The sequence below is a fragment of the Telopea speciosissima genome, chromosome 1 (assembly GCF_018873765.1).
Source record: "Telopea speciosissima isolate NSW1024214 ecotype Mountain lineage chromosome 1, Tspe_v1, whole genome shotgun sequence".
Lineage (NCBI taxonomy): Eukaryota > Viridiplantae > Streptophyta > Magnoliopsida > Proteales > Proteaceae > Telopea > Telopea speciosissima.
Window position 1 is genome coordinate 5484804 of NC_057916.1, and position 24478 is coordinate 5509281.

At 36.6% G+C, this 24478-nt stretch overlaps 1 protein-coding gene, 1 long non-coding RNA gene and 1 pseudogene across 2 annotated transcripts; 1 reads left to right on the forward strand and 2 right to left on the reverse strand.

Annotated features, from left to right (window-relative positions):
- The first annotated feature begins 7995 nt into the window (after positions 1-7995).
- LOC122647925 (receptor-like protein 15) lies at positions 7996-13114 on the forward strand. Its single transcript, XM_043841220.1, has 7 exons — positions 7996-8102; positions 8301-8445; positions 8497-8513; positions 8792-8875; positions 9430-9585; positions 9871-9954; positions 10851-13114. Exons 5-7 carry the CDS (start codon positions 9579-9581, stop codon positions 13112-13114), a joined length of 2355 nt encoding a protein of 784 aa, XP_043697155.1. The 5' UTR covers positions 7996-8102; positions 8301-8445; positions 8497-8513; positions 8792-8875; positions 9430-9578.
- Positions 13115-14340: 1226 nt separating this feature from the next.
- Positions 14341-24478, reverse strand: part of LOC122665082 — a 53526-nt pseudogene continuing 43388 nt past the window's right edge.
- On the reverse strand, positions 17869-19569 carry LOC122665092. Its single transcript, XR_006333431.1, has 3 exons — positions 19483-19569; positions 18290-18712; positions 17869-17976 (listed from the first exon to the last, which is right to left on the reverse strand). It is a non-coding gene; the product is annotated as an uncharacterized LOC122665092 (long non-coding RNA).

A 24478-nucleotide genomic window follows, 5' to 3' on the forward strand; every position in this document is an offset into this window, starting at 1 on the left:
GTTGGATCATACTATTTGGTTGCACGTAACAATGACAAACAACTAATGCAGGTTAAAAAGTAACAACCATAAATAAAGAGTCAACAGCCCCCCTACCCCATCCCCCGCCCCCACCCCCCCCCTCCAAAAAAAAAAAAAACCACACACATTCCAAAATTGTCATATAATTAATAATAAAGCCAGAATTGTCAGCTACCTCTGCATGAGGACTCATATGGCCACTTGAAACACTTTTTGGGACTAATGTCTCACATGAATAATCCCAGACATGTAATTTTAATAAATTTATTTTGAAGTCAGAGGAGTAAGTTAAAGTGTAATTGAAAAGAAAAAATATTAGATGCTCGAAGATCTTAGTCTGGGCAAAGTTTGGGGTGGGGCAAGTTCAGTGGTAGTTCCATATTCTGAACTAAAAGAGACTATCCAGATTACATGTGCCAAAAAACTAATCCATAGGTTATTTGATATGCATAATAGATTAAAATTACTATCTTTTGAGGAAGGCAGTTGGTGAGACAAATCTAGACCCATTTAAACGTGTGAGTGGTCAATGTTCTTTTCTAGCCTATTCAATCTTTTAGTTAGGAGTTTAATTTATGGTTGACATGAGGGAGTCAATATTGTGAGGATTATATGATTTTGACAATTTAAGATTTTATCAGAAATATGATAGGAAAATGTGATTATGTAGGAACATAATTCAGATTTGCATAGCCACGTTCATCTTCCAAATCATTTTCTATTGAAGTGTGAAAACTTGCCTTGGGATGCAACTCAATCTGTGCTGCATTGGACAATTGATGAGTTACGAGTACAGCTCAGCTGAGGTTGGGTCCGGTATAGTTCAAATTCGAGCTCAAATTTCTCATTGGCTGGTCTGAGTTGCAGTCCTAACTCCTAATATTTTCTTTGCTCATGATTCAGATAATCCTAGGCCCCCCTCCTTCACAAGGTGCTTTGGAAGTTGAGTATACTGTATACCACTCAAAATCTAGGGAATTGGGGGGCAAAAGAGCACATAACGAATTGCTAACATGTGACTTGTTTCAAAGGAAATGCCCTGTGGTTTCTCCTTTTTTGTCTATAATGTGCAAAAGGATAGAGAATTTGTTGACCATCTTTTCCTGTTTTGTTTCTTTCTTGAAAATGTTCGAGTAATTTCATGTCATTGTTGCTGATATCTTGGGCATGTCTCAAGGATGAGAGAATTATGTTAGTTTTGGCATCTGGTACTGATTGACATGGGGGTTTAATTAGTTTCTTGTGGCTGGTTGTTCTCTTTTGCTCCCTCATAGAGTGTGCTGGAAGAGCAACACAAGGCTCTTCTGGGACAGGTTTTCTGATTGACATGGGGGTTTAGTTTCTTGTGGCTGGTTGACTTGGAATGATTGAAGCCCAAAGAGAAGCAAATTCTTGTATAGTTTATGGTAAAAACCGATCATTCATTCAAGAAGCAATTTTGGCTCTGTTAGGGTACCATGTGCAGAAGTAGATCATTGGCATTCAGACAAATATGACGCATGTAAACAAGTACTCGAAGAATTAGAAGTTCAGTTACTACATCAGATTTTTGAGAAATTAAGGTTTACTTACCTGATGCTCACCCAAATTTGTTGTACAAATAGATTATGAACTGCAAGATGGATATTCTAACATAGAATAATGGTTTTCAAAGCAGATCAGTTGTTGAACCAGAAAGAGACTAGCTCAGGCAATTATCAAATGATTAGGCAAAAAAAATTTCAGTTCTTATGCTGCTACTTCGTTTTCACCTATTAACTATTAACCCCTGCAAGCCTATATTGGAGATACAGATTTTTGCTCTTTGCTCCAAATCGAATCAATTTTTCTTGTTCATTTCTTACTAATTGACATTACAGAAATAAAACCAAACCTCTAGGAAAACTGAGGTAAATGTAAAACCGCAGGCATCCTTCAAAAGAACATATAACAAGAAACTGAAAAAGATAGAAAATCTGAAATCCACATGTTTCAGATTACCCATCTTCTGAACTCACATATGGAACAATAATTGATGGGCTCTGCAAAGCTGGGAACACTGGAAGGGCCATTAGCTTGCTCAGGGAATGGAAGATAAGGGCAGATGTAAGCCAAAACCTAATGCAGTAATTAGTCATTAGTCATTCCCCAGTGGGGAATATTTATGGGTCCTAGACCCTTTCTAGGTGGCGGCTTTAATTTTACCCATTTGCCCTCTTAGGAAGAATTAGGGTGTTTGCCTTAAGTTTCACCGGCGAGATCCGGTTCGCATCGAGAAGCAACCCCTTGTCGGGGGAATTTGGATTTTTTGGAATCCATGGTTCTTACAGCTGCACGGCAGATCCATTGTTGCCAATACTTTATAGTCATATAGTTGAGAATTAACAACACCAGTGGTTTTGTCATACTGCATTTAATTTGGTAATATTCAAAACCATACATGTTCATGTAGAACTCTTGACCACTATGTTTCTCCTTGTAAACCCTTTGATTTGTTTATGTTAACTTCCACAAAACCTAGTTTACAACTCTAAAGTAGTGTTCTGCAGTAGTAATAATGATTTTTTTCAGTCGTCACTATTGGACGATTCCCATTTTGCCATAGCCTTGAAATGATCATACAGTGTATTCATTGCTAAAACAATGATAGATTTTCAGATCAATTTCAATGATAGATTTTCAGATCAATTTCTTGTATCGTTCTGTGGTTGGTAGAGATTTATCATGTACACAAGGACCGCCTTATCAACCCTCTTAATAATAGTTCTCTATGTGTTCCCTACCTTAAGAGACGCCCAGAGAGAGAGATTCTAACTCATTAAATTATGAAACATAATTGTTACTTGGCATATCAATATTTAACTACTTCATATAGTATTTTAAGACCAGTATTCTCACCTTGAGCAGCTTCTTTATAACAGAAGAGCTTCTCCCTCGCTGTGCCTCGTCTTAAGTATGCTTTCACATTCTGTGCAAGGAGATACATAATTCTAATTAAATCTATATATATTACATCTCCCCAATCCTTTTACCATAACCTTTTATAACCCCCCCCCCCCTTTCTTGTCCCCTTGTCCAATGGATTTTGGGACCTAAGAGCTTAGACAACTAGGTGGGCAATAACCTAGGTTCAGGATAACTCCTCTGGAGCCTAGGTGACGCCTTGACAACTATGGATTGGCCGCTACAATGTTGCATTATAGTAAATGGCATAGTTGTCACGGCATCTAGGAGCCTAGGCACCCAAGGAGCTGGAGAGGGCTGGGTTGCAAGGCGACCAAGGCGCCTGGACGGCTAGGCGACGCCATGACAACTATGGTGGATGGTTTATTCATTTTACCAACTGAAGTTGAGTTGCTTTGTATAAGAAATTTTTAGCATAAACTCTAGTCAAACACCCATGTTCTAGATCAATTTGTATGATATTTTTATCTTAATCATATGCTTTAAGGAATATCTTCAAAATATGTAAAGCAGAAATCATTTGACCCTGATGAATTCGACTAAAAATTATTACAAGACAACTCAATAACATATTATTATAAAGGACAAAAATTACATGATCCAATCCAAAAGAAGAATGAAGATTATCCACTTCTTAAGAGCTACAGTGATCCTTTTGAGACATTCACAAGGCTATTGCAGCAAACATTTTAATACCCATTTTCTTCTTTGGTACCCAAGCTTATGTACACAAATTATTTAGGTGCAAACCTTTGGCATTCTGTATTCAATCGGCCTCCTCTACAGCACCAGTCCAGGTCTTATATGTTGTGTGATTCACATTCTTTTCTCTAATGGTACTGGCATTCATAATCATTGGAAGGACTAGAAAATAAAACTGCAAATCATCAAATAACGCATAGAACCAATCCCATTAACAGTAGGTATAGTGCTGAATCAACAGGAAAACAGTGCTCTTTCTATACTGCATTTTGAACAAAAGCAGCAAGATTCAATCAATAATAAATCACTTGCAGATTCCCCACATTCATGAATTCCATCTCCATTCTCCACACCATAAAAACCCTTAGTGTTCAGCTCTTAGCTGCATAGTTGCCACGGCGTCCCTAGGCATTGGAGGGGGAAAAATCAAGGCGTCGCCTAGGGTGACCAAGGCACCCTTCCAGCAAAGGGCGCCTTGATACCCTTCCAGCAAAGGGTGCCTGGAAGCCTATGCAACACATTGACAACTATGCATAGGTGTAATCTAAAAAGATTAATATAATGGTGATTCCGTGGTGGTGGTGATGATCAAATTTCGCAGAACATTTTGCAAATTAGAACTACCCTCCCTAGAAATTCTTTACCAGTACACACAAAAGGGGTTTTGGCCAAATTTTAGCCAGAAAGAGCATTGAACATAATTGAACAGTAGCGTCATTAGGAGTAACAACAGCAGAATCTTAATTTCTTAGAAAATATATTTAAAAGTAACCATGCTCAAAAACAGAAATATGTGTAACACTATTTATTTATTTATTTATTTATTACCTTCTTGTCTAGTAATATTGCCTGAGTGTAGTCAGCTTCAGCTTGCTGAAAGTTGCACCAATTGAGAAATGGGAATTTCATTAATTGACATTTTGAAATGGTAAGAAACACTACAAGAAAAAGGGTCTTTCGCGGCATTTTTTTACGGGCCTTGGCGGCGTTTATCTATAAACGCAGGTATATATGAATATTCACCGGCGTTTACCATCAAACGTCGGTGTATAAAGGATAATAAGTAGGAATCATGGCGTTTACATGTAACCGCCGCCGCATTAATGTTGGAATCAACAAATTAAAAGGAAGAAGCCCCACCACATAGATAAGGAAAAGGAGATCTGTAATAGATATGTGCATTGATTGACTTTATCAATGGAAGGGGGGGGGGGTACCCATTTATACCCTGTTCTTCCTCCATTTCATTATTTATTGTCATAAAATCAGAAGAAATCCATAAGAATTAAGATATGTGATTAGTTTTAAAAAATTAAACATTGTGAATTTAAAAGAACTAAAGGAAAATCTAAAGAATGCACATGTATGTATAGATAGAGAATTGATTCTAACAAGGGAAAAAGGAAGAAAAATCATTGGTTTTTTTTTTTTGTTTTTTTATTGCATATATGGATATATATAACAAAAGAAAGAACAAAATAATTTAAGATTAATTGTAGAAAAATAATCTCAGAATATATAAATTAGAAAGAAAATCTAACTTCAATTTCGGGAATGAAATACATAAGGCTTAAGTTGGTATCAAAGAATAATCACGTGCATGCATGCATATTTAAATTTTGCAAAAATGATGTAGGCTCATTAGTATAGGTGTGGAATGCAATTTTAACACCCAAATTTTCTTGATATGGCATGCCAATGTGCAAAATCTGCATTATCGATCAATTTATTTTTTTATAAATTTTCAAGAAAAAAAACGAAGCATATGTGAGATATTTGTTTCTAATTAATGCCAAAATTTCAAGGACAAGTAAACCCCAACCACCCTATTATTATGCCTAGTACTTCCTACTTCTTTTTGTAATTATTTATTTTAATCTAAGTAGATATAAGAAATTGTCTCTAAAGTATAAAAGGGAGACCGAAAAGGCAAATTAAAAAAAACGGTGAAGGTGAGAAATGAATCCCTTCTATATTGCCATTGGTCCTGGTCTGATCGGATTGGAATTTATCGTGACTTATAACAATCAATCAATTCACAAAAGGACAAACCAAAAGACTTTTAATTTCCCTAATATAGGTCAAGTCGTCAACAAAACCTTTCGTTTTAAAACAATGGGTCCATCCATTTATAGTGCGTGACTGAACCGGCTTCATTCATGTCCAACCATTGAATTGGTCCCGTAAAAGGACGTAAGGCCTTAAAAAACTCCGTAGAAAAATCCATTTTGTGACCTTGTCGTCAGAAGAAAGTAGGAAAGTGCAGGTGTCAATTATACGCTGGCTGTAGTAGGATTTTCCACTTGGTCTTTCTGAGGCAAGAAGCCCCACATAGAAAAGGCAACGGAGACCTGCCAGCCATAGATGATAGATCTGCCTTGACTGGGGCCCGCTCGTTATTTGAAATGATAGGTTGTGGTTTGTTTATCTTTTCAAATGTCCAAGGTATAAAAAGACAATAATAACCATTTGAGTGGGGCCCGCTAGTTGATTTAGTCAATCAATACACCACTTGGCACTTGCTATTAAAAAGGACGTAAGGTCTTAAAAACATTGTGGAAAAGTCCCGACAGTGAAAATTTGGGAAAGTCCAGGTGTCAATTAATTAATAGGGCAGTCAACACACGCCAAGAAGACCACCATAGATATTCGTTGATTGACTTGACAAACCAGTGGGTCCGCTCATATGGTTATTACCCATTTATACCCTCATCAATTGAATAGAAAATCATGGCTATCCTCCATTTCATTATTTATGAGCATGAAATCAGATGAAAATCATGAAATATAAAGTTCAGATATAAGGAAAACTTTGTCCTCGAGTTTATATAAATAATTATTGGGAGATGGTTGAGAATGAATCAGCGCTTTGGGTAAGTTAACGGTATACATCAATCATAGGGTCGGACACAGGAGAATAGGTGTCTAGTCTTTTTCCATAATTTTAATTTTAAAAAAAAAAAAAATTGAATTTCAATGAAGATATGTGATTTTTTTTTTTTTAAATAATAGTAAATTACATTTGAGGTGCCCATTTTGTTTGCAAAAAATACCCCAAACGTACCTTGTGTTTGAAAATGGATGTTTGGGGTATTTAATTAAACATGTTTAATGCTAGTTAGCTGATCTAATTTTAGTCATATGAGTTTAAAATTTTTCAAAATTTTCAATTTTGTCCATAAGAAGAAACCACCTCATGTTTAAGTCACACGATGGTTCGTCCTTACCATCAACAACCATTATCCTCCAGGTATGATTATTCCAAAAAAGAGCAACATCTTATGTCGATCAACCTTCTAGAATTCAATGAATTTGTTTAACAATTCAAGCATTAGGTAAGACGAACCCAATTTAAAAACTAAGTGAGACGATAGGAAGAGAAAGAGAAATCTTCTGATTTCTTAAATCAATAGTTGTCAAGTAGTTAAAACACACCAAAAATCTCCATTTCAATTCTTCACGAAAAAAAATTCAGAAAATTTGCACCACCTTAAAAAAGAATTTTTATAACAAAATGAAACAAAAATCAAAGAAGAAAAAGAAGAATCCATGTAAGGTTGGTAATCCACAAGTAACGAAGGGTAACATGAGAAGTAACAGAAAAGAAATACCACTCCCAAAATATTTAATTCACATGTAAGAATAAATAAAAAAAAAATTTATCTAAATTTCTCTGAGTTTCACGAGTTTTCATGCCAATTAATGATGAAATATTGGATGTATCGTTATGGTTTTTTTTTTTTAAAAATTAATGATTATTGTCCTGGTGGCCGGGTATAAATGGGTAATTCCGTAAAATAATATGAGCTGGGCGTGGACCCCACTGGTTGATTAAGTCAATCAACGCAAGTCCATCCCATCGACAGGTGTTGCGATGGATTGGGAAGTAGGCCAGAGTTGGGACATTGGAGAAGATTTATTTATATAACAAAGTTGTCCTCCATGCACCCATAGAATGAATTATCTCTGCTCCGAAGTCTGAAGGTTTTGTTTTCCGTAGAATTTGTAAAAGATGAAGTTGTGTAGTTTGAAGAAGAGTTTCTTATGGGGGGTTCCTTTAGTTTTACTATTACTACTCCGAGTTCAGTGGTGTTGTTTGGGGTGCTTGGAAGAAGAGAGGATTTCTCTCTTGGAATTCAAGGATTCTTGCATTTGGAACATTTATTTTGAGGGTGTTCACTACTTACCATCATGGGTTGCTGATGATGAGAGAGGGAGTAGTAGGAGTGACTGTTGTTCTTGGGAGGGAGTAGAGTGTAATGCTACTACTGGAAGAGTCATCCAACTCTCCCTTGCTGGTACACCTGATTTTTATGGTCTAATATCAATGATGAGAGATGAATGCTATATAAATGTCACTTTATTTTCTACCTTCAAAGAACTGCAACACCTCGATTTATCTTATAATGGAATTAATGGTTGGATCAACAATGAAGGTATTTATATAGTTTATTCATGATCACTCTTTATTTTCTCTTGTCAAATCTTCTTTGTCCCCCCCGCCACCCTCTCTCTCTCCCCTTGATTTCTTTTGTCATCAATTATTACAGTACTCGATCATCAATACCATGGCTTGACCCAAATGATGACATATTATTTACATTTAACTTGTTATTATATAATCTTGCCTGCAGGTTTTGAAAGATTGGGTGGGTTGAGAAAGCTAGAGGTCCTTGACCTATCACTTAATAACTTCAACAACACCAGTATCTTCACATCCTTGGGTGAACTCAAGTCCCTTACGACTTTGTCCCTTGGAAGTAATTATTTCATGGGAGGGTCCCCTTACTTTAATCCGTTGGACAGATCAATTGATTTTCGGCCGGAAAGATCAATTGATTAGGAAGGTAAATACATATAGCTAGCTAGGACTTGCGCTCAATGTCATATTAGGTAGGCATTGCTCCCTTCCCGCATCGAAGCTCAAATTTAGAATTTCCTTCACAAGACAAATATTACCAGCTGACAAATATTGAGCATGCATGATCGAAGAGAGTAATTGACATAAAGGAATATTGATGATCTGTGTGAGCTATTATTACATACCAGTCAAAAACATGCATGCATGGTATTATTTCTTAATTTCGATCCTTATTATTATTATTATTATTATTATTGTGTGCAGAATTTATATCTAATCTCCATAACTTGAAGTCATTGGATCTGAGTTTTAATTATCTCCTTGAGGCCTCTTCGCAAACAAAACAAGGTAATTAAGAGTGGCTTCTTGGACCATATCCTTCTTCCATCATTCCCTGCTTTAGCTAATAAATTAATTTGGTATGGTATGGTAATTAATATTCTTCCAGCCAGGAATTGAAATTCCAACACCCTTACTTAAAAGAATAAATTCGATCATAAGAAATTTAAAAAAAAAAAAAATTTTAAATGTAAATGTTGTTGTGGTCACAGTCGTCCAAACTGGTTGGGGCGAGACGGCTTGATGACAATTGTTGCTGTAAAAGCCATCATATCGCAAAACCCATATATTAATCACAAATGTCGTGGGGAATAAGAAGAGTTTGCTTCTCTAATCTCCCTACCTACCTTTTACTCAAGTTTCTCCACTTAGTTGGTTTCAAATATAATATATATATATGTTCATTAATCCTGTCTTCAAAAGAAAGCAAAATATAAATGGTTAATTATGTTAAATATTAACAAATCAGTAGTACTTGACATGACTAGCTACCTAATTCAGAATTGACCTAAGTAGTACCTCTTTATAACCAACCCATATATTTCTATGCTTTTAATTTGCAGGCTCCACAAGTTTGGTTAGATTGGGAAAGCTGGAGGCTCTAGACCTTACTGAGAATCGTTTTAACAACAGTATACTTCCATTTTTGGGTTCACTGACATCCCTTAGGACTCTGTCCCTCCAAGACAATAATTTGGAAGGATTGCTTCATATGGAAAGTAAATATAAATATATATGTCTAGATATTTTGCTGATCATGAAATAATATATAAAAGAATAATACGTAGCTATATACAGATTCATGTAGCTACCTGATCAATCAATTCAATTCAAGGATACTTCAATTCATTCAAGTCTCGATGGATGGATCGAGGGGAGGAGGAGACTCATTCGTCCCTCACCTTTATTATTACTGACACCACCTACATTTATAATTTGAAGATCGCGCTGAGTACTTACTAATTTGTGTTTTCCTTAATTTCTTGGTTGGTGCTTCCATGCAGAATTAACTAATCTACATAACTTGCGATCGTTGGATTTGAGTTGGAATAATTTCAATTCCTCGTCATTCCAAGCAATATTACAAGGTATAAATATAATCCCAAATTAATTATGAGTAGTGATCATGATCAGTAGTACGTACACCATTGTTAAAAGTAGGTGCAGTAGTACTACTGATTACATCATGCAACCAATATATATGTATATATATTATGATGGATGGATGATTCTTGTGTTTTCCTCTCTCTCTCGGTGCTACAGAATTAGCTCATCTCCAAAACTTTCAATCGTTGGATTTGAGTGGAAATAATTTCAATTGCTTGTCCCAACCAATGTTACAACGTAAAAATAGGATTACCCAAAATGCATGCCTAGCTAGTGATCATCAGTATCATTGCTTGTTAAAGCAGCTGGTGCAGTAGTGATTACATGATCATCACCCAATATGATGATATTGAATATTCTTTCTTTGTGTTTTAATTTCCTTAATCGATCTCTTGGTGCTATATATATATATATATATATGCAGAATTAACAAATCTGCACAACTTGCGATCGTTGGATTTGAGTTTCAATGATTTAAATTGCTCGTCCCAAGCAATATTACAAGATAAAATTAAACAAAAATAATAATAATCCAAATTATGAGTAGTGATTGATCGATCAGTACCCTTAATTTGTATGTGTTGTTTTCCATTTTTTTTGATCTCTCGGTGCATGCATGGTGCAGAATTAGGTAATCTCCGTGACTTGCAGTCGTTGCGTTTGGGATACAGTAACATCAATTGCTCCTCCCAGGCAATACAAGGTAAAACAAATAATAAGCCAAATTCATAAGTAGTACGTAATAGCTGAGACTTGTCTTAATTAATTGGCCCACTTAGCTAGGGATGAAATTCTTGACATTTATACTTGGTGGTATATACACGATCGAGTATCAAATATTCCTACTGATCACTAACTTCATTTACTTTTTATGCAGCTTTCTGTGGAATGAATAGGCTTCAAGAGTTGGATCTCAGTTCGAACAATTTTGAAGGGATCCTTCCTCCATGTCTCCAAAATCTGACATCCCTTAGAATATTAGATTTGTCCCATAACCAATTCAAAGGAAACATCCCATCATCTCTCATCACCAGTCTGTCACTTTCACATCTTGTTTTGGGCTACAATGAGTTTGAGGGCACATTCACATTCAAATCCTTTGCTAACAATTCAAAACTTGAGGTACTTGACCTTACCAATGCTGGAAACAAATTAGAGATAGAAACTGATGATGATGATAATTGGGCTCCTCTTTTCCAATTGAAGGAACTGTACTTGTCAAATTGCAGTCTTAACAAGCAAATGTCAAATGCTGCTTTTCCCAGATTTCTCTCCACCCAGTACAACTTAGAAGGTGTTGATCTTTCCCATTGCAACTTAAACGATCTGTTCCCATCTTGGTTACTGGAGAACAATAAAATGTTGGGATTTCTAAACCTGAGAGATAACTCACTGAGCGGTCATTTCCTCTTACCATCCTATGTCCACAATGCTGTAAGTTCTATAGACATTTCGAATAATTGCATTGATGGACTGCTTCAAGAGAATATTGGTGACATTTTCCCAAACGTCGATCATCTGAATTTATCAAAGAATAATTTTGAGGGTGGCATTCCTTCATCAATTGGTAATATGAGCTCTTTGTATACTTTGGATTTGTCTAACAATAATTTTATGGGCGAAATTCCTAAGCACATGGCCATAGGTTGCAGCCAGTTACACTTCTTAGGACTTTCAAATAATAGATTGCGAGGCCAAGTTTTTCCTCCACATTTTAATTTAACTCAGTTATATATTTTATATTTGGATAACAACTCATTTTCAGGAAATATCTTGAGTGGATTATCCAAGTGCAATGGCCTAATGATATTAGATATCAGTAACAACCAGCTAACAGGTAAAATTCCTAGTTGGATACGTAGTAACCTTACAAATTTGAGAGTGCTTAAGATGCGGGGTAATCTTTTACAAGGAAACATTCCAGTTCATGAATTTCAATTACTTGAGGGGTTGGAATTTCTAGACCTTTCTCAAAACCATCTTTCAGGATCCATGGTTTCATTATTGAATTCAACAAGTTTAATGCATCTACATTTGCAAGGAAATGGATTAATCACAGGATCATCACCATCTCATGCAGCAGCTTCTCTTCTTCTTGTTGTCAACAACAACAACAACTCAAATTTGTTGACATTGGATATAAGAAATAACAGTTTCTATGGGGGTATTCCTGATTGGATTGGTTCCCTTTCTCGTTTGAGGGTTCTTTTGTTGCAAAGAAATCAATTTAGTGGTACAATTCCAAATCATTTGTGCCAATTGGAATTGATACAGTTAATGGATCTTTCCTATAATAGCTTGTCTGGATCAATACCCCGATGTTTCAGTAACATTTCATTTGGGAGGATGTCAAAGATGGAATCTATGTCTGAAACCTATGCTAATGGCTGGGTTTCTGTTGTTGAGGTTTCAGATAGTGGTCTTTTTGGGGCAACAGAAGAAATAGAATTCAGGACAAAAGGTATGTCTAATTTATACAGAGGTGGCATCCTCAATTACATGTCCGGGATGGATTTATCATGTAACAATCTCATTGGTCATATCCCACATGAAATAGGAAGTTTAGATGGACTTCATGCATTAAACTTGTCACACAATCAGCTCACCGGATCCATCCCAAAAACCTTCTCCAAACTGAAACAAATAGAAAGCCTTGACCTGTCCTACAACAGACTGACTGGGGGAATCCCTTCAGAATTGACTACTACACTCAACTTTTTGGCAGTCTTCACAGTGGCACACAACAACTTATCTGGCAAGACACCAGAGATGAAGGGACAATTTGGAACGTTCGACAGCACCAGTTATGAGGGAAATCCCTACCTTTGTGGTTTCCCTTTACCACTAATGTCCTCCTCTTTCTGCTCTTCCACATCATCAACCAACACACCTTCGGCAACAGGAGCTTCAAATAATGTGGAGAACAAGGAGCATGATGACATTGACACCATTGTATTCGCAACTAGTTTTGTGGCTTCATATGTGGTGTGTTTTTTGGGAATTGCAACTGTTCTCTACATCAACCCTTATTGGCGGAGAATGTGGTTTGATTTCATCGGAGCATGCCTATACTCCTTTCATGATTTTCTCTCTGATATTTACTATAAGCTATACTTCTATATTGTACGTAGATTCCGTTAATTTGTTTCTTTGGAAAATCTTAATTACTTAAGTGAATGTTGTAAAATAGGTAGGCTATTTAAATATGAGTCATGTTGAGGACATCCCATAAATAATGAATGGAATTGCTCATTTTATAAATTTGCTTTTTTTTTAAAAAAAAAATAAAAATTAAATAGTTAGTTATATATGTTTGAGTTATGAACCTTCTAGCATAGAAAGCTTTCATGGTTATCTTTTTCTTTTTCATGTATCCGAAATTCTCAATTTTGTGAGGGTTGGTTATCAAAATGGAGGTCAGAAATAAAAGACCAACTGAGTCAAGCTGGAAAAAAATAAAAACTGACAGAGCTGAACCTAATTCATTATCATTTTTTGGCATCTTCTTATTTTTTGGACCGCTTCGAAATCAAAATAGACCTGACCGACTGATGAGACTAATCGAACGGATTCAAATCGGAAAAACTAATAAAAAACTATAAAAATCGATGTATTTTTTTATTTTTTTTAATAGAAGAAAAACTGAGATTGAACCCATACTAAACCAATAAGGGGGACCGGAACCGAAGCTGATAAAAGACTAAAACCGTTTAACACCCTTAGATTAAGAGGTTTATGAACGATAGATGCCACATGGGTGGCTGGCACTAGGTCTTTGTTGATCCTTGTGGAACATCTAATAATGTCAGATGTAAAATGGTATAAACTGTCAACCCAGATGCAATCCTTTTATTTAGGGATTTATAGGCTTGTGTTCATGTATAGGCCTCACTAATTCTTTGGTGGAGGAAAATTTTCCACCACTTACTCATTGAGTCAGTTATGTCCTGATTTGCATCTTCAACCGTTCAGATCCTCTGTGTATCTCCCAGACCCTCCTATATCATTCTTTATCAAGTCTCCGTAAGTGACACTTGGAAGTCAGGTGAGACCCAAATTTTGCAAACGAGTAGGCGTTAGCCTCCCCTAACTCGAGCGTCAAATTTCATACCAAATGAAGCTCTCTACTATATCTCATGGTAAAGACTGGAAATTTTGTTGAAAATAAACTCAATTTTGTACTATTGGAAATGAAGAGAAAAGAAAGTTATAAAAGGTAAGCCATATGAATGACTAGAGACCTAAAATTTCACTATACAGAATAATAGGAACAATTGTGGATGCTTATTACCAATCAAGGGGAAAATTGCAATTGCTAATGCTTGACAGCAGCCTTCCAAAGTCATCCAGCATCAGTAGCTGGTAACAAAACAAGGCAACTCAAAAAATCGTTTAGCCAACTCATCATCTTCTTCATCTAAAAACATCAGCCTGCAAGTTTCTTATATCTTTTCTCTGCAAGTTTAGCAACTTTGTTTTGTGGTTCAAGAATTAGGGCATGCTTGAAATCTGCAAATATCAAGAGAAGAAAAGTTTTAAGAAGTTTTTAAAGTCTATGAAAGAAGGGAAAAGTTTTCCATATCAGAAAGTTCTAAGGGATATTCCTACACAAGACACCCTTGGGTGTCTTTCATTTGCTGCACGGCAGATCCATTGGTGCCAATACTTTATAGTCATGTAGTTGAGAATTGAGAACACCAGTGGTTTTGTCATACTGCATTTAATTTGGTAGCATTCAAAACCATACATGTTCATGTCGAACTCTTGACCACTATGTTTCTCCTTGTAAACCCTGTGATTTGTTTATGTCAACTTGCACAAAACCTAGTTTACAAGTCTAAAGTGGTGTTCTACAGTAGTAATAATGATTTTTTTCAGTCGTCCAAAGAAATGCCTTCCACTGTTGGAAAATTCCCATTTTACCATGGCCTTGAAATGATCATACAGTGCATTCATTGCTAAAACAATGATAGATTGTCAGATCAATTTCTTGTATCGCTTGGTAGAGATTTATCATGTACACAAGGACCGCCTTCCCAACCCTCTTAAGAATAGTTCTTTATGTGTTCCCTACCTTAAGAGACGCCCACAGAGAGAGATTCTAACTCATTAAGTTATGAAACATAATTGTTACTTGGCATATCAATATTTAACTACGTCATATAGTATTTTAAGACCAGTATTCTCACCTTGAGCAGCTTCTTTATAACAGAACAGCATCTCCCTCGCTGTGCCTCGTCTTAAGTATGCCTTCACATTCTGTGCAAGAAGATACATAATTCTAATTAAATCTATATATATATATGAACAATATGGGTGTATGCAGACGGTTTACCAGAAAACCCTATGCAGAAAAGGAATATAAATGAACAAGGAAACTTAAAACCCCCAAAAAAAAAAAATTTAACTTGTGGACTCGAGGAGCTCCACAAGTTCACCAAATTACCCACAATCCATATAAAAGTTTCAGCTGAAAAATGTCCAAAGCCTCCGACAAATGGCAAAAGATATCTTCCTTTCTAAGCTTGTTTCGTTATTTTCTCAATTCAAACTTGAAACGTAAACAACTAAGTTTACAAGGTAAAGCATTCAAGATGATCAGCAACTTAACAAATAGGTTAAGAGGCTGCACACATTCATGTCACCCTCAAATTTCTGCCCCAAAAGCATCATTTGTTGAATACTACAGAACGTAGGCTTAACATGCAGGGCTTCTAGAGCCAACAGCATGTGTATCGATCCCAATGTAAAGTTGTAAACTAAACATGGTATAATAAGAAAAATGGAAATAGTGTGAGAATGCAAGTTCAGTACAATTTTGGTCCAAGAATACAGCGTCAGGGGTTAAAAGCAACAATATACCCTCTCAAGCTATTTATTACAATTTACAAGTCTGCAATAGTGTTGACCACTACATTCATTGGGGAAGGAAAAGAAAGAATAGATATGCATATGCAGCATATATATTACATCTCCCCAATCCTTTTACCATAACCTTTTATAACCCCCCCCCCCCTCTTTCTTGTCCCCATTTCCAATGGATTTTGGGACCTAGGTGCTTAGACAACTTGGTGGGCAGTAGCCTAGGTTCAGGATAACTCCTTTGGAGCCTAGGTGACGCCTTGACAACTATGGACTGGCCTCTATGATGTTGCATTATAGTAGATGGCATAGTTGTCACGGTATCTAGGGACCTAGGCGACCCAAGGCGTTGGAGAGGGCTGGGATGCAAGGTGACCAAGGCGCCTGGACGCCTAGACGACGCCATGACAACTATGGTGGTTGGTTTATTCATTTTACCAACTGAAGTTGAGTTGCTTTGTATAAGAAATTTTTAGCATAAACTCTAGTCAAACACCCATGTTCTAGATCAATTTGTATGATAATTTTATCTTAATCATATGCTTTAAGGAATATCTTCAAAATATGTAAAGCAGAAATCATTTGACCCTGATGAATTCGACTAAAAATTATTAAGGCAATTCAATAACATATTATTATAAAGGACAAAAATTACTTGATCCAATCCAAAAGAAGAATGAAGATTATCCACTTCTTAAGAGCTTCAGTGATCCTTTTGCGACATTCACAAGGCTATTGCAGCAAACATTTCAATACCCATTTTCTTCTTTGGTACCCAAGCTTATGTACACAAATTATTTAGGTGCAAACCTTTGGCATTCTGTATTCAATCGGCCTCCTCTACAGCACTAGTCCAGGTCTTATATGTTGTGTGATTCACATTCTTTTCTTTAATGGTACTGGCATTCATAATCATTGGAAGGACGAGAAAATAAATCTGCAAATCATCAAATAACGCATAGGACCAATCCCATTAACGGTAGGTATAGTGCTGAATCAACAGGAAAACAGTACTCTTTCTACACTACATTTTGAACAAAAGCAGCAAGATTCAATCAGTAATAAATCACTTGCCCCCAAATTCATGAATTCCATCTCCATTCTCCACACCATAAAAACCCTTTAGTATTCAGCTCTTAGCTGCATAGTTGCCACGGCATCCCTAGGTGTTGGAGGAGGGGGAAAAATCAAGGCGTCGCCTAAAGTGACCAAGGCACCCTTCCAGCGAAGGGCGCCTCGATACCCTTCCAGCCAAGGGTGCCTTGATACCCTTCCAGCGAAGGTGCCTATATACCCTTCCAGCAAAGGGTGTCTGGAAGCCTATGCAACACCTTGACAACTATGCATTAGTGTAATCTAAAAAGATTAATATAATGGTGACATGGTGATTCCTGGGTGGTGATGACGGACGCCTATGCTAAACCTTGACAACTATGCATAGGTGTAATCTGGAAGCCTATGCAACACCTTGACAACTATGCATAGGTGTAATCTAAAAAGATTAATATAATGGTGACATGGTGATTCCTGGGTGGTGGTGATGGAAGCCTATGCTAAACCTTGACAACTATGCATAGGTGTAACCTAAAAAGATTAATATAATGGTGACATGGTGATTCCATGGTGGTGGTGATGATCAAATTTTGCAGAACATTTTGCAATTTAGAACTACCCTCCCTAGAAATTCTTTATCAGTACACACAAAAGGGGTTTTGGCCAAAGTTTAGCCAAAAAGAGCATTGAACATAATTGAACAGTAGCGTCATTTGGAGTAACAGCAGAATCTTAATTTCTGAGAAAATATATTTAAAAGTAACCATGCTCAAAAAAAGAAATATGTGTAACACTATTTATTTATTTATTACCTTCTTGTCTAGTAATATTGCGTGAGTGCAGTCAGCTTCAGCTTGCTGAAAGCTGCACAAATTGAGAAATGGGAATTTCATTAATTGACATTTTGATATGGAAAGAAATGCTAAAAGGATAATTCTGAAAAACCAAAATGTAACATACCACCCTAATTCTAAATATGATGCTGCTCTGTTGCAGTATTAGGTTGCATTATTTCCATTCAACTTGATGGCTTCACTGTAGTAACTAACAGCTTTATTCCACTGCCTTCCCTTAAAAGCAGCATTTCCCTGCATAGAGGTTAAAAGGAGTGAGATAAGAAAGCATGACAAGGAGAAATGGTAATCGTGAATAACAGTGCCATGTCATATGTTCTTCTAGTCATACAGACAAGAGAGAATCATATTCCATTTCGTAATACTAAAGAAGAACTCAGCAAGTTGTAAGCCTACTTTTAGCATGCTACACAAACCTATCTCATAAACATGTACTTGACGTCAAAACCGACTTAATTGGTTCTGAAGTACTTGATAAATTTAGATATTTATCTCTTCTTTTACATGTTCACATAGAAATCAACAATGATAAGGTGAGAAAACAAACCTTTTCTTTCAAAAGTTCTGAAGTATCGATGCTACCGTCAGAATCTGGTACTGGCAATGAGTTTGACACTAAACTGACTTGTTCTTGAAGAGAAGTGTAAATATCCAAAACACTACGAAGGAGGAATTTATCTGCTCCATGGGACGCAATAAATGATACAGAGAAAGGAGTACCATCATGCTTTCCTAATGGAACAGTAACCTGGCAACCAGAAGAAATAGTACTTCTATATAAGCCCACTAGATTATAAACCCAATAATGGAACAGATAGATATCAAAGTAAACTACCTAGCAACAACCAGACATGCTTGCAATGCTCAGTAATGCAAATGCTCTATCATGGAACTCGGTGGATAGGGTTTTGTTTGAATTGAGCTTTCCCGTAGAATCTGAAATAGTTGGAATTACTAATATTCCATCTTCCTGAGACAAAGAACCATAAAAGAAATAATGATGCAAGGTATGGGGAAATATAAGGAAAGAAAAAGGACCAAACAGAAGCAAGCTATAGATGCAAACCTGAGAATGATGGAACTAAAAGCAATCAAATTGAAATTTTAAAATTTTGATAAACTCGTTCCGAATACCAATGAAAGAAAGGGAAGCAAGGAACTACTGTTTATTAATGAGCCTAAAAATTACTATGGTACTGGTGTTGTGCCCCATTTTATCAGACGCATTTGCCCATCTGCCATCTCGTCTCCCAGATGAAATTCTTGTTCCAATGGAAGCCAAGAAGTACAGACAACGAAGTCCCTACTATGATGTTGAGATTTGTGAGTTAAATTCATAGTTTCAGGATCGGTGTTATCATCTTGAACCACAGCTGGGAAATTGAAAATCCAATTGTCAATGAAAGTAGATGCATCCCCTATCTTGGCTAAGGACTATCTAAACAATGAATTATAGTATTAACGAGTTTCCTGAGTCAACAGAAAAATATAAGAAGAAAGACATTAAAATTGTACCAAGAAGGACCCATCATTTTCCATCAACTTCAATGTGCAAAGTAGTAGACCAAAAGTGCAGAACAGTTGTGAAAAAAACTAGGTCCAGCATGCAGTAGAAAGTGTAGTCACTACATTGATGATCAAGAAATAAAGTACATAAATCAAACTGTTATAGATTAGGGATTCACAATAACAAAAACTAAAAGCAATTTGAGAAGAACAGCATGAACAAGGGCACGATACCTTCAAGAGACTGCTGAGTGCAGCTCGCATTTCAGTCCTGACTTTATAGAAAGTTTTACTGTTGTCTTGTGTAGTGTTAACTGCTGCAAGAACCTGAGCAGATACATCACGTCCTAACTCGGGCTTCACTGTTTTAACCCATTCTTCGTGATTTGTCTTGAACTCATATCTAAAAAAAAGTGATATACAAATAAGGGAAATTGGTCAGAAAGGAACAGCTAAATCACTTTAACCACCATGAATTGTGAACTTCTAACTGGTACAACAGAAGAAAGAAAGGATGAAAAAGAAACCGATTAAGCACTTACTTTTTAAAACTTCTAAAAAAAAGTTGATTAATGATGCAACAAACACAAGCCAGGGAACTTGTCCAACATCTCCATCCCTCTTTCTTTGGTGAAAATGAAGATTTCTTTTATATTTTTGGCCTAAATTCTTTTGTTTTTTAGGGGGTGGGGGTGGGGGGGGTGTTGGAGGTAGAAAACAGCCTTCCTATACTGAGACAGAGGATACTAGCCCCTACGAAGATCCATCTCTCTCTGAACTCTGAATGGATATTCAAATCTTTAATACAAAATACCAAACTAATTAGACTCTTCATCTTATCAGCTATTCAATAAGCAAATTTCGCACAGATCACAAAGGTTCTGTGCACTATTCCTGTCTAGCAAATTTCCATTGGACATGACCACTTTCTCGCTAGGCAATTTGAGAGCCACTAATCCTCCAATCAACCAGATATTACTTAATTGCTACCAGTTGCATAAAATGCCTTCCCACCTCTTACAATGAAAGGACAAAGAGTAGCCTAATTCCTAAATCATAAACAACCATTGAAATTGTTATTTTCTCTCGCTCTAAGGCCCTGTTTGGTTAACAGTAAAGTGAAGTAAAATTAGAACAAACAATCGGAATTTATAGTGACATAACAATCAATTCACAAAAGGTCAAATCAAATGACCTTTATTTTCCCTAATATAGGTCAAGTCGTCAAGAAAACCTTTCGTTTTAAAACAATGGGTCCATCCATTTATAGTGCGTGACTGTGACTGAACCAGCTTCATGTCCACCCATTTGGTCCGCTATAAGGACGTAAGGCCTTAAAACTCCGTAGAAAAATCCATTTTATAGCCTTGTCAGAAGAAAGTAGGAAAGTGCGCTGTATACGCTTGGCAGTGGTAGGATTTTCCACTTTGTCTTTCTAATGCAAGAAGTCCCGCATAGAAAAAGGCAAAGGAGACCTGTCGCTTCTCATTTAAAAAAAAAAAAAGGGATTAATTTCACTAGGAAAGTGCAGCGGCTCAATTATTGAGCCAGTCAAGAGTCAAGACACGGTAAGTGCTGTATACGCTTGGCAGTGGTAGGATTTTCCACTTTGTCTTTCTAATGCAAGAAGTCCCGCATAGAAAAGGCAAAGGAGACCTGTCGCTTCTCATTTTTAAAAAAAAAAAAAAGGATTAATTTCACGGACACCCCTTATAAATATACAATATAGCTTGGATATATTAAACCTTGTCAAAATATCAACCTTTCCCTTGACATTAAGCACAGTTACCACCGAAAGTTGAAATGTTCATTTTGACCATATTGTTCCTAGTGCAACTGGGTCTTTCTCCCCTATTGCTTTCTTGGTTGCCTTTATTTGTCCCACAATCCCAACTCTCAGAAACCTAGAAGCCGATGCGGAATACATCGTTGCAGCTCTGGCACCGGTCTGCTTCAAAAGATGACATCACAACCTTCATCCAGTCACAGTATTGCTTGTATCTTCTATCCACATAAGCAACAGAATTTGGAGGAAGAAAACATACAATATTATAGTGAGATTCCATGAAAAGAAAAAGGAGAAAGTTTTTGTACACGGTCGTGTAAATCGTGTATGTGAGAGGGTGGGAGTTTCAAAGCAATAATTAATGGGTGGGTATTTATGCATTTTCTAACTTTTTGTGAGAGACTCTCTCCTCTATACGGTTTACACGATCGTGTATAAAACCTTTTCCCAAAGAAAAATAATAGAAATTTCAAAAAATTAATGAAATGCTCAAATTGTCGTGATGTGAGCATTAATGTGAAGGCCCGCAGTCGCTCAATTAGTTCAAGAATCAAGTCTTGAGACCCAATCAATCAACCAACCATGTAAAAGTAGGGTCAAGTTCCCAACTTTCCACAGAGAAGAAAAGAACATCTAATAGAGATATTGGGAGTAAAAATAAGATGAAAAGGAATCAAATAGAATACCTCTTCAAGCATGGAAATCAATTTAGCTTTTCGTTTATGCTATTCAAGAAGGCCTGGGGTGTAAAGAGATTGCTTACAAGAACTATCTTCGTCTTCCCATTGATTGGTTTTCTAGGGCTTCTGCTTTAGTTGATTTGTCTGTTATATTCTGAGTTTACAGAAATCATTCAGGAGCTCCTGAGTAGGAACCAAGTACTTTGAGTTCTTGAGCTCGAAGTGATGAGTCTGTGTTTGATGAAGATCATTTGCAACAACTTTTCCCAAAAACCCATCTTCCGGCATATATTGATGTTGATGACTCGTCGTTTCTTTGAGCTCAAACGACTGTAATCCAATACTAGAAGACTTGTTCGAACTGAGAGAAAGAGATAATCCTTGACTCGGCCACTCGTTTCCTTCACAGGGTAACACAGAAAGCCCCTTTTCCCTGTTATTGATTCTTCCGCCTTCAAACCAACGAAGACGATGAAGAGAGTGTTTTGTAATTTGGGGTTTTACTCTTAAGGGTATTATGGAAAGTTCACCCTATGATAAGGATAACTTCGTCATTATGAAAAAATTAACAGCAATTTAACGGCACTCTGGGATATTTTTCCAAAATATGGTATGTCCGTGATATATTATATACTTACAGGTCGCACCAAAAAAAAAAAATACTTACAAGGGATGCCCCTGAAATTAACCCAAAAAAAAAAAGAGAACTATGGGCCATAGATGATTGATGTGCCTTGTGTAGGGCTCGCTAGTTGATTTAGTCAATCAAAACATCCCCTTGCTTTTAAAAGTCCCATGTAGAAAATAAAAGGGAAAATAACATGATTAGTTACTTTTGGATTTTTATTTATAAAACTATCCACTCTATGTTTGAATTAACAAAAATAGACAAAAACAAGTTAAGGTTTACAAAATTGGACAAAATAGTATCTCTCCCTCCCTCACTTACTTTTTTAAACATTTTTACCCCTACCATTGCCTTCTCGCCCAGGCACCCTGGGTAATCACAGGGAAGGGAAGGGAAGGGAGGGGCGGGTTTGGGTAACAGATAATGGCAGTGGCGGGGACAGGGGTGGTTTGCAGGGAAAGGAGGATGCCTGGGCGAGAAGGCAATGGCAGGGGTAAGAATGTCTAAAAAAGTAATTTTAGGAGGGAGAGGCACTATTTTGTCCAGTTTTGTAAACTTTAACTTGTTTTTGTTTATTTTTTTGTTAACTCAAACATAGGGTGGACAGTTTTGTAAATGAAAACCCAAAAGTAGCTAATCATGTAATTTTCCCAAAATAAAATCCTGCAAGCAGGACAAATACGGCAATTTCCATGTGTTGCATGGTATATTGATTGACAAGAGATCCTAGTATAGTGACTGAAGTCACTGAACTGCTGGAAAATTATCTCCCACGGCCCAGTTTCCCAGTTCCTCTTATAGAGGGGAGGTGGATCTTACCCGGACAGAGTATTTGGACAGAGGTAATGTGATCATTCTAATCCCCTTGTTAGAGGAAGGAAGAACTGAGCCGGGCAAGGATCTGGAGGCGATGTCCAAGTGCCATTTGGTGTGGTAAGGACGTAAGTGTGGAAAAGTCTGACAGTAAAATTTTGGGAGAGTGCTGGTGTTTAATATGCCAATCAACACACGACAAGTAGCAAAGGAAATATTTCCGCTTTCGTTGTTTGTTTGGATTCAAAATCTTGGAAATTTTTGAGAACTTGCGATTAGAATTAGAAGAAGACTAGTTCAAAGGTTTTCGATGAAATACTAGAGATTCTGGAGAAGATTTGGTGAAGATTCAAATAGGAATGGAGAGGAATAGGGAGACTAGGAGGGGGGGGTGTCATCTGTTATTGATGGAAGCTTTTCTTTTTCTTGGCGAAGATCACGCAGCATTGGGATCCAAGACTCCTCTGGTGAGTAGATCTGAAAATTCTTCATTTTATTCATTAATTTTGATGGATTTTTATTAGACGGTTATTTTGGTTATTAGATTTCCTAAAACTAACGTTTAACATTCCAAATTAACGGGCTAGACCAAAGTGCTACACTGTTTTGAACGTAGAAGAAATTTGCAATTAAAAAAGTTACAAGGGAATATTTGGATAAATGAACATTTTTAGGGGGTATTTGTCAAAAACCCTTTATTTTAAGAGAAGGAAATAGTTGGACTGATTCCCTTGTTAGGAAAGACCAATCTTTAACGTGTAAGACTGAATAACTTGTATCTACTTCATGGATTCTTGAAGCTTGTAATTCAGAAGCTATGTGCTGATCACATTTTCATGAATAAATTTCTTATTACGAAAAAAATAAATTAAAACACTTATATATGGATCCGGCTTTGTGCACTTTGGTTCTTAATTTGTCCATTAGAGGAGACAAAATTGATATTATATTACATACATTATAGCTTATCATTCGTCTATTTAGATTTTAATATTTTCTAAAATACCCTTTAAGATTCCATTTCCTCGGCTGCCAGCCTTGTTGCAGCAAAATTTGATTCGATTATTGCCTCTCCTTGTATAACGTTTACGCATCTTACTTTTTTTTGGTAAAGGGAAGTTTATTGATGGAAAAGGGGAGTACAACCAGGTGACTTCATTCCCACGAGGTCCTGAAGCCACCGAATAGAATTTGGCCAATGGCCACGCACCCAAGTGACAGGGTTTTCTGGCTAGGGCATCCGAAACAATATTCATAGCCCTAGGAACAAAAGAGAAAGAAATAGATGAGAAAGAGGATTTCAAGTTAACAACATCATCTACT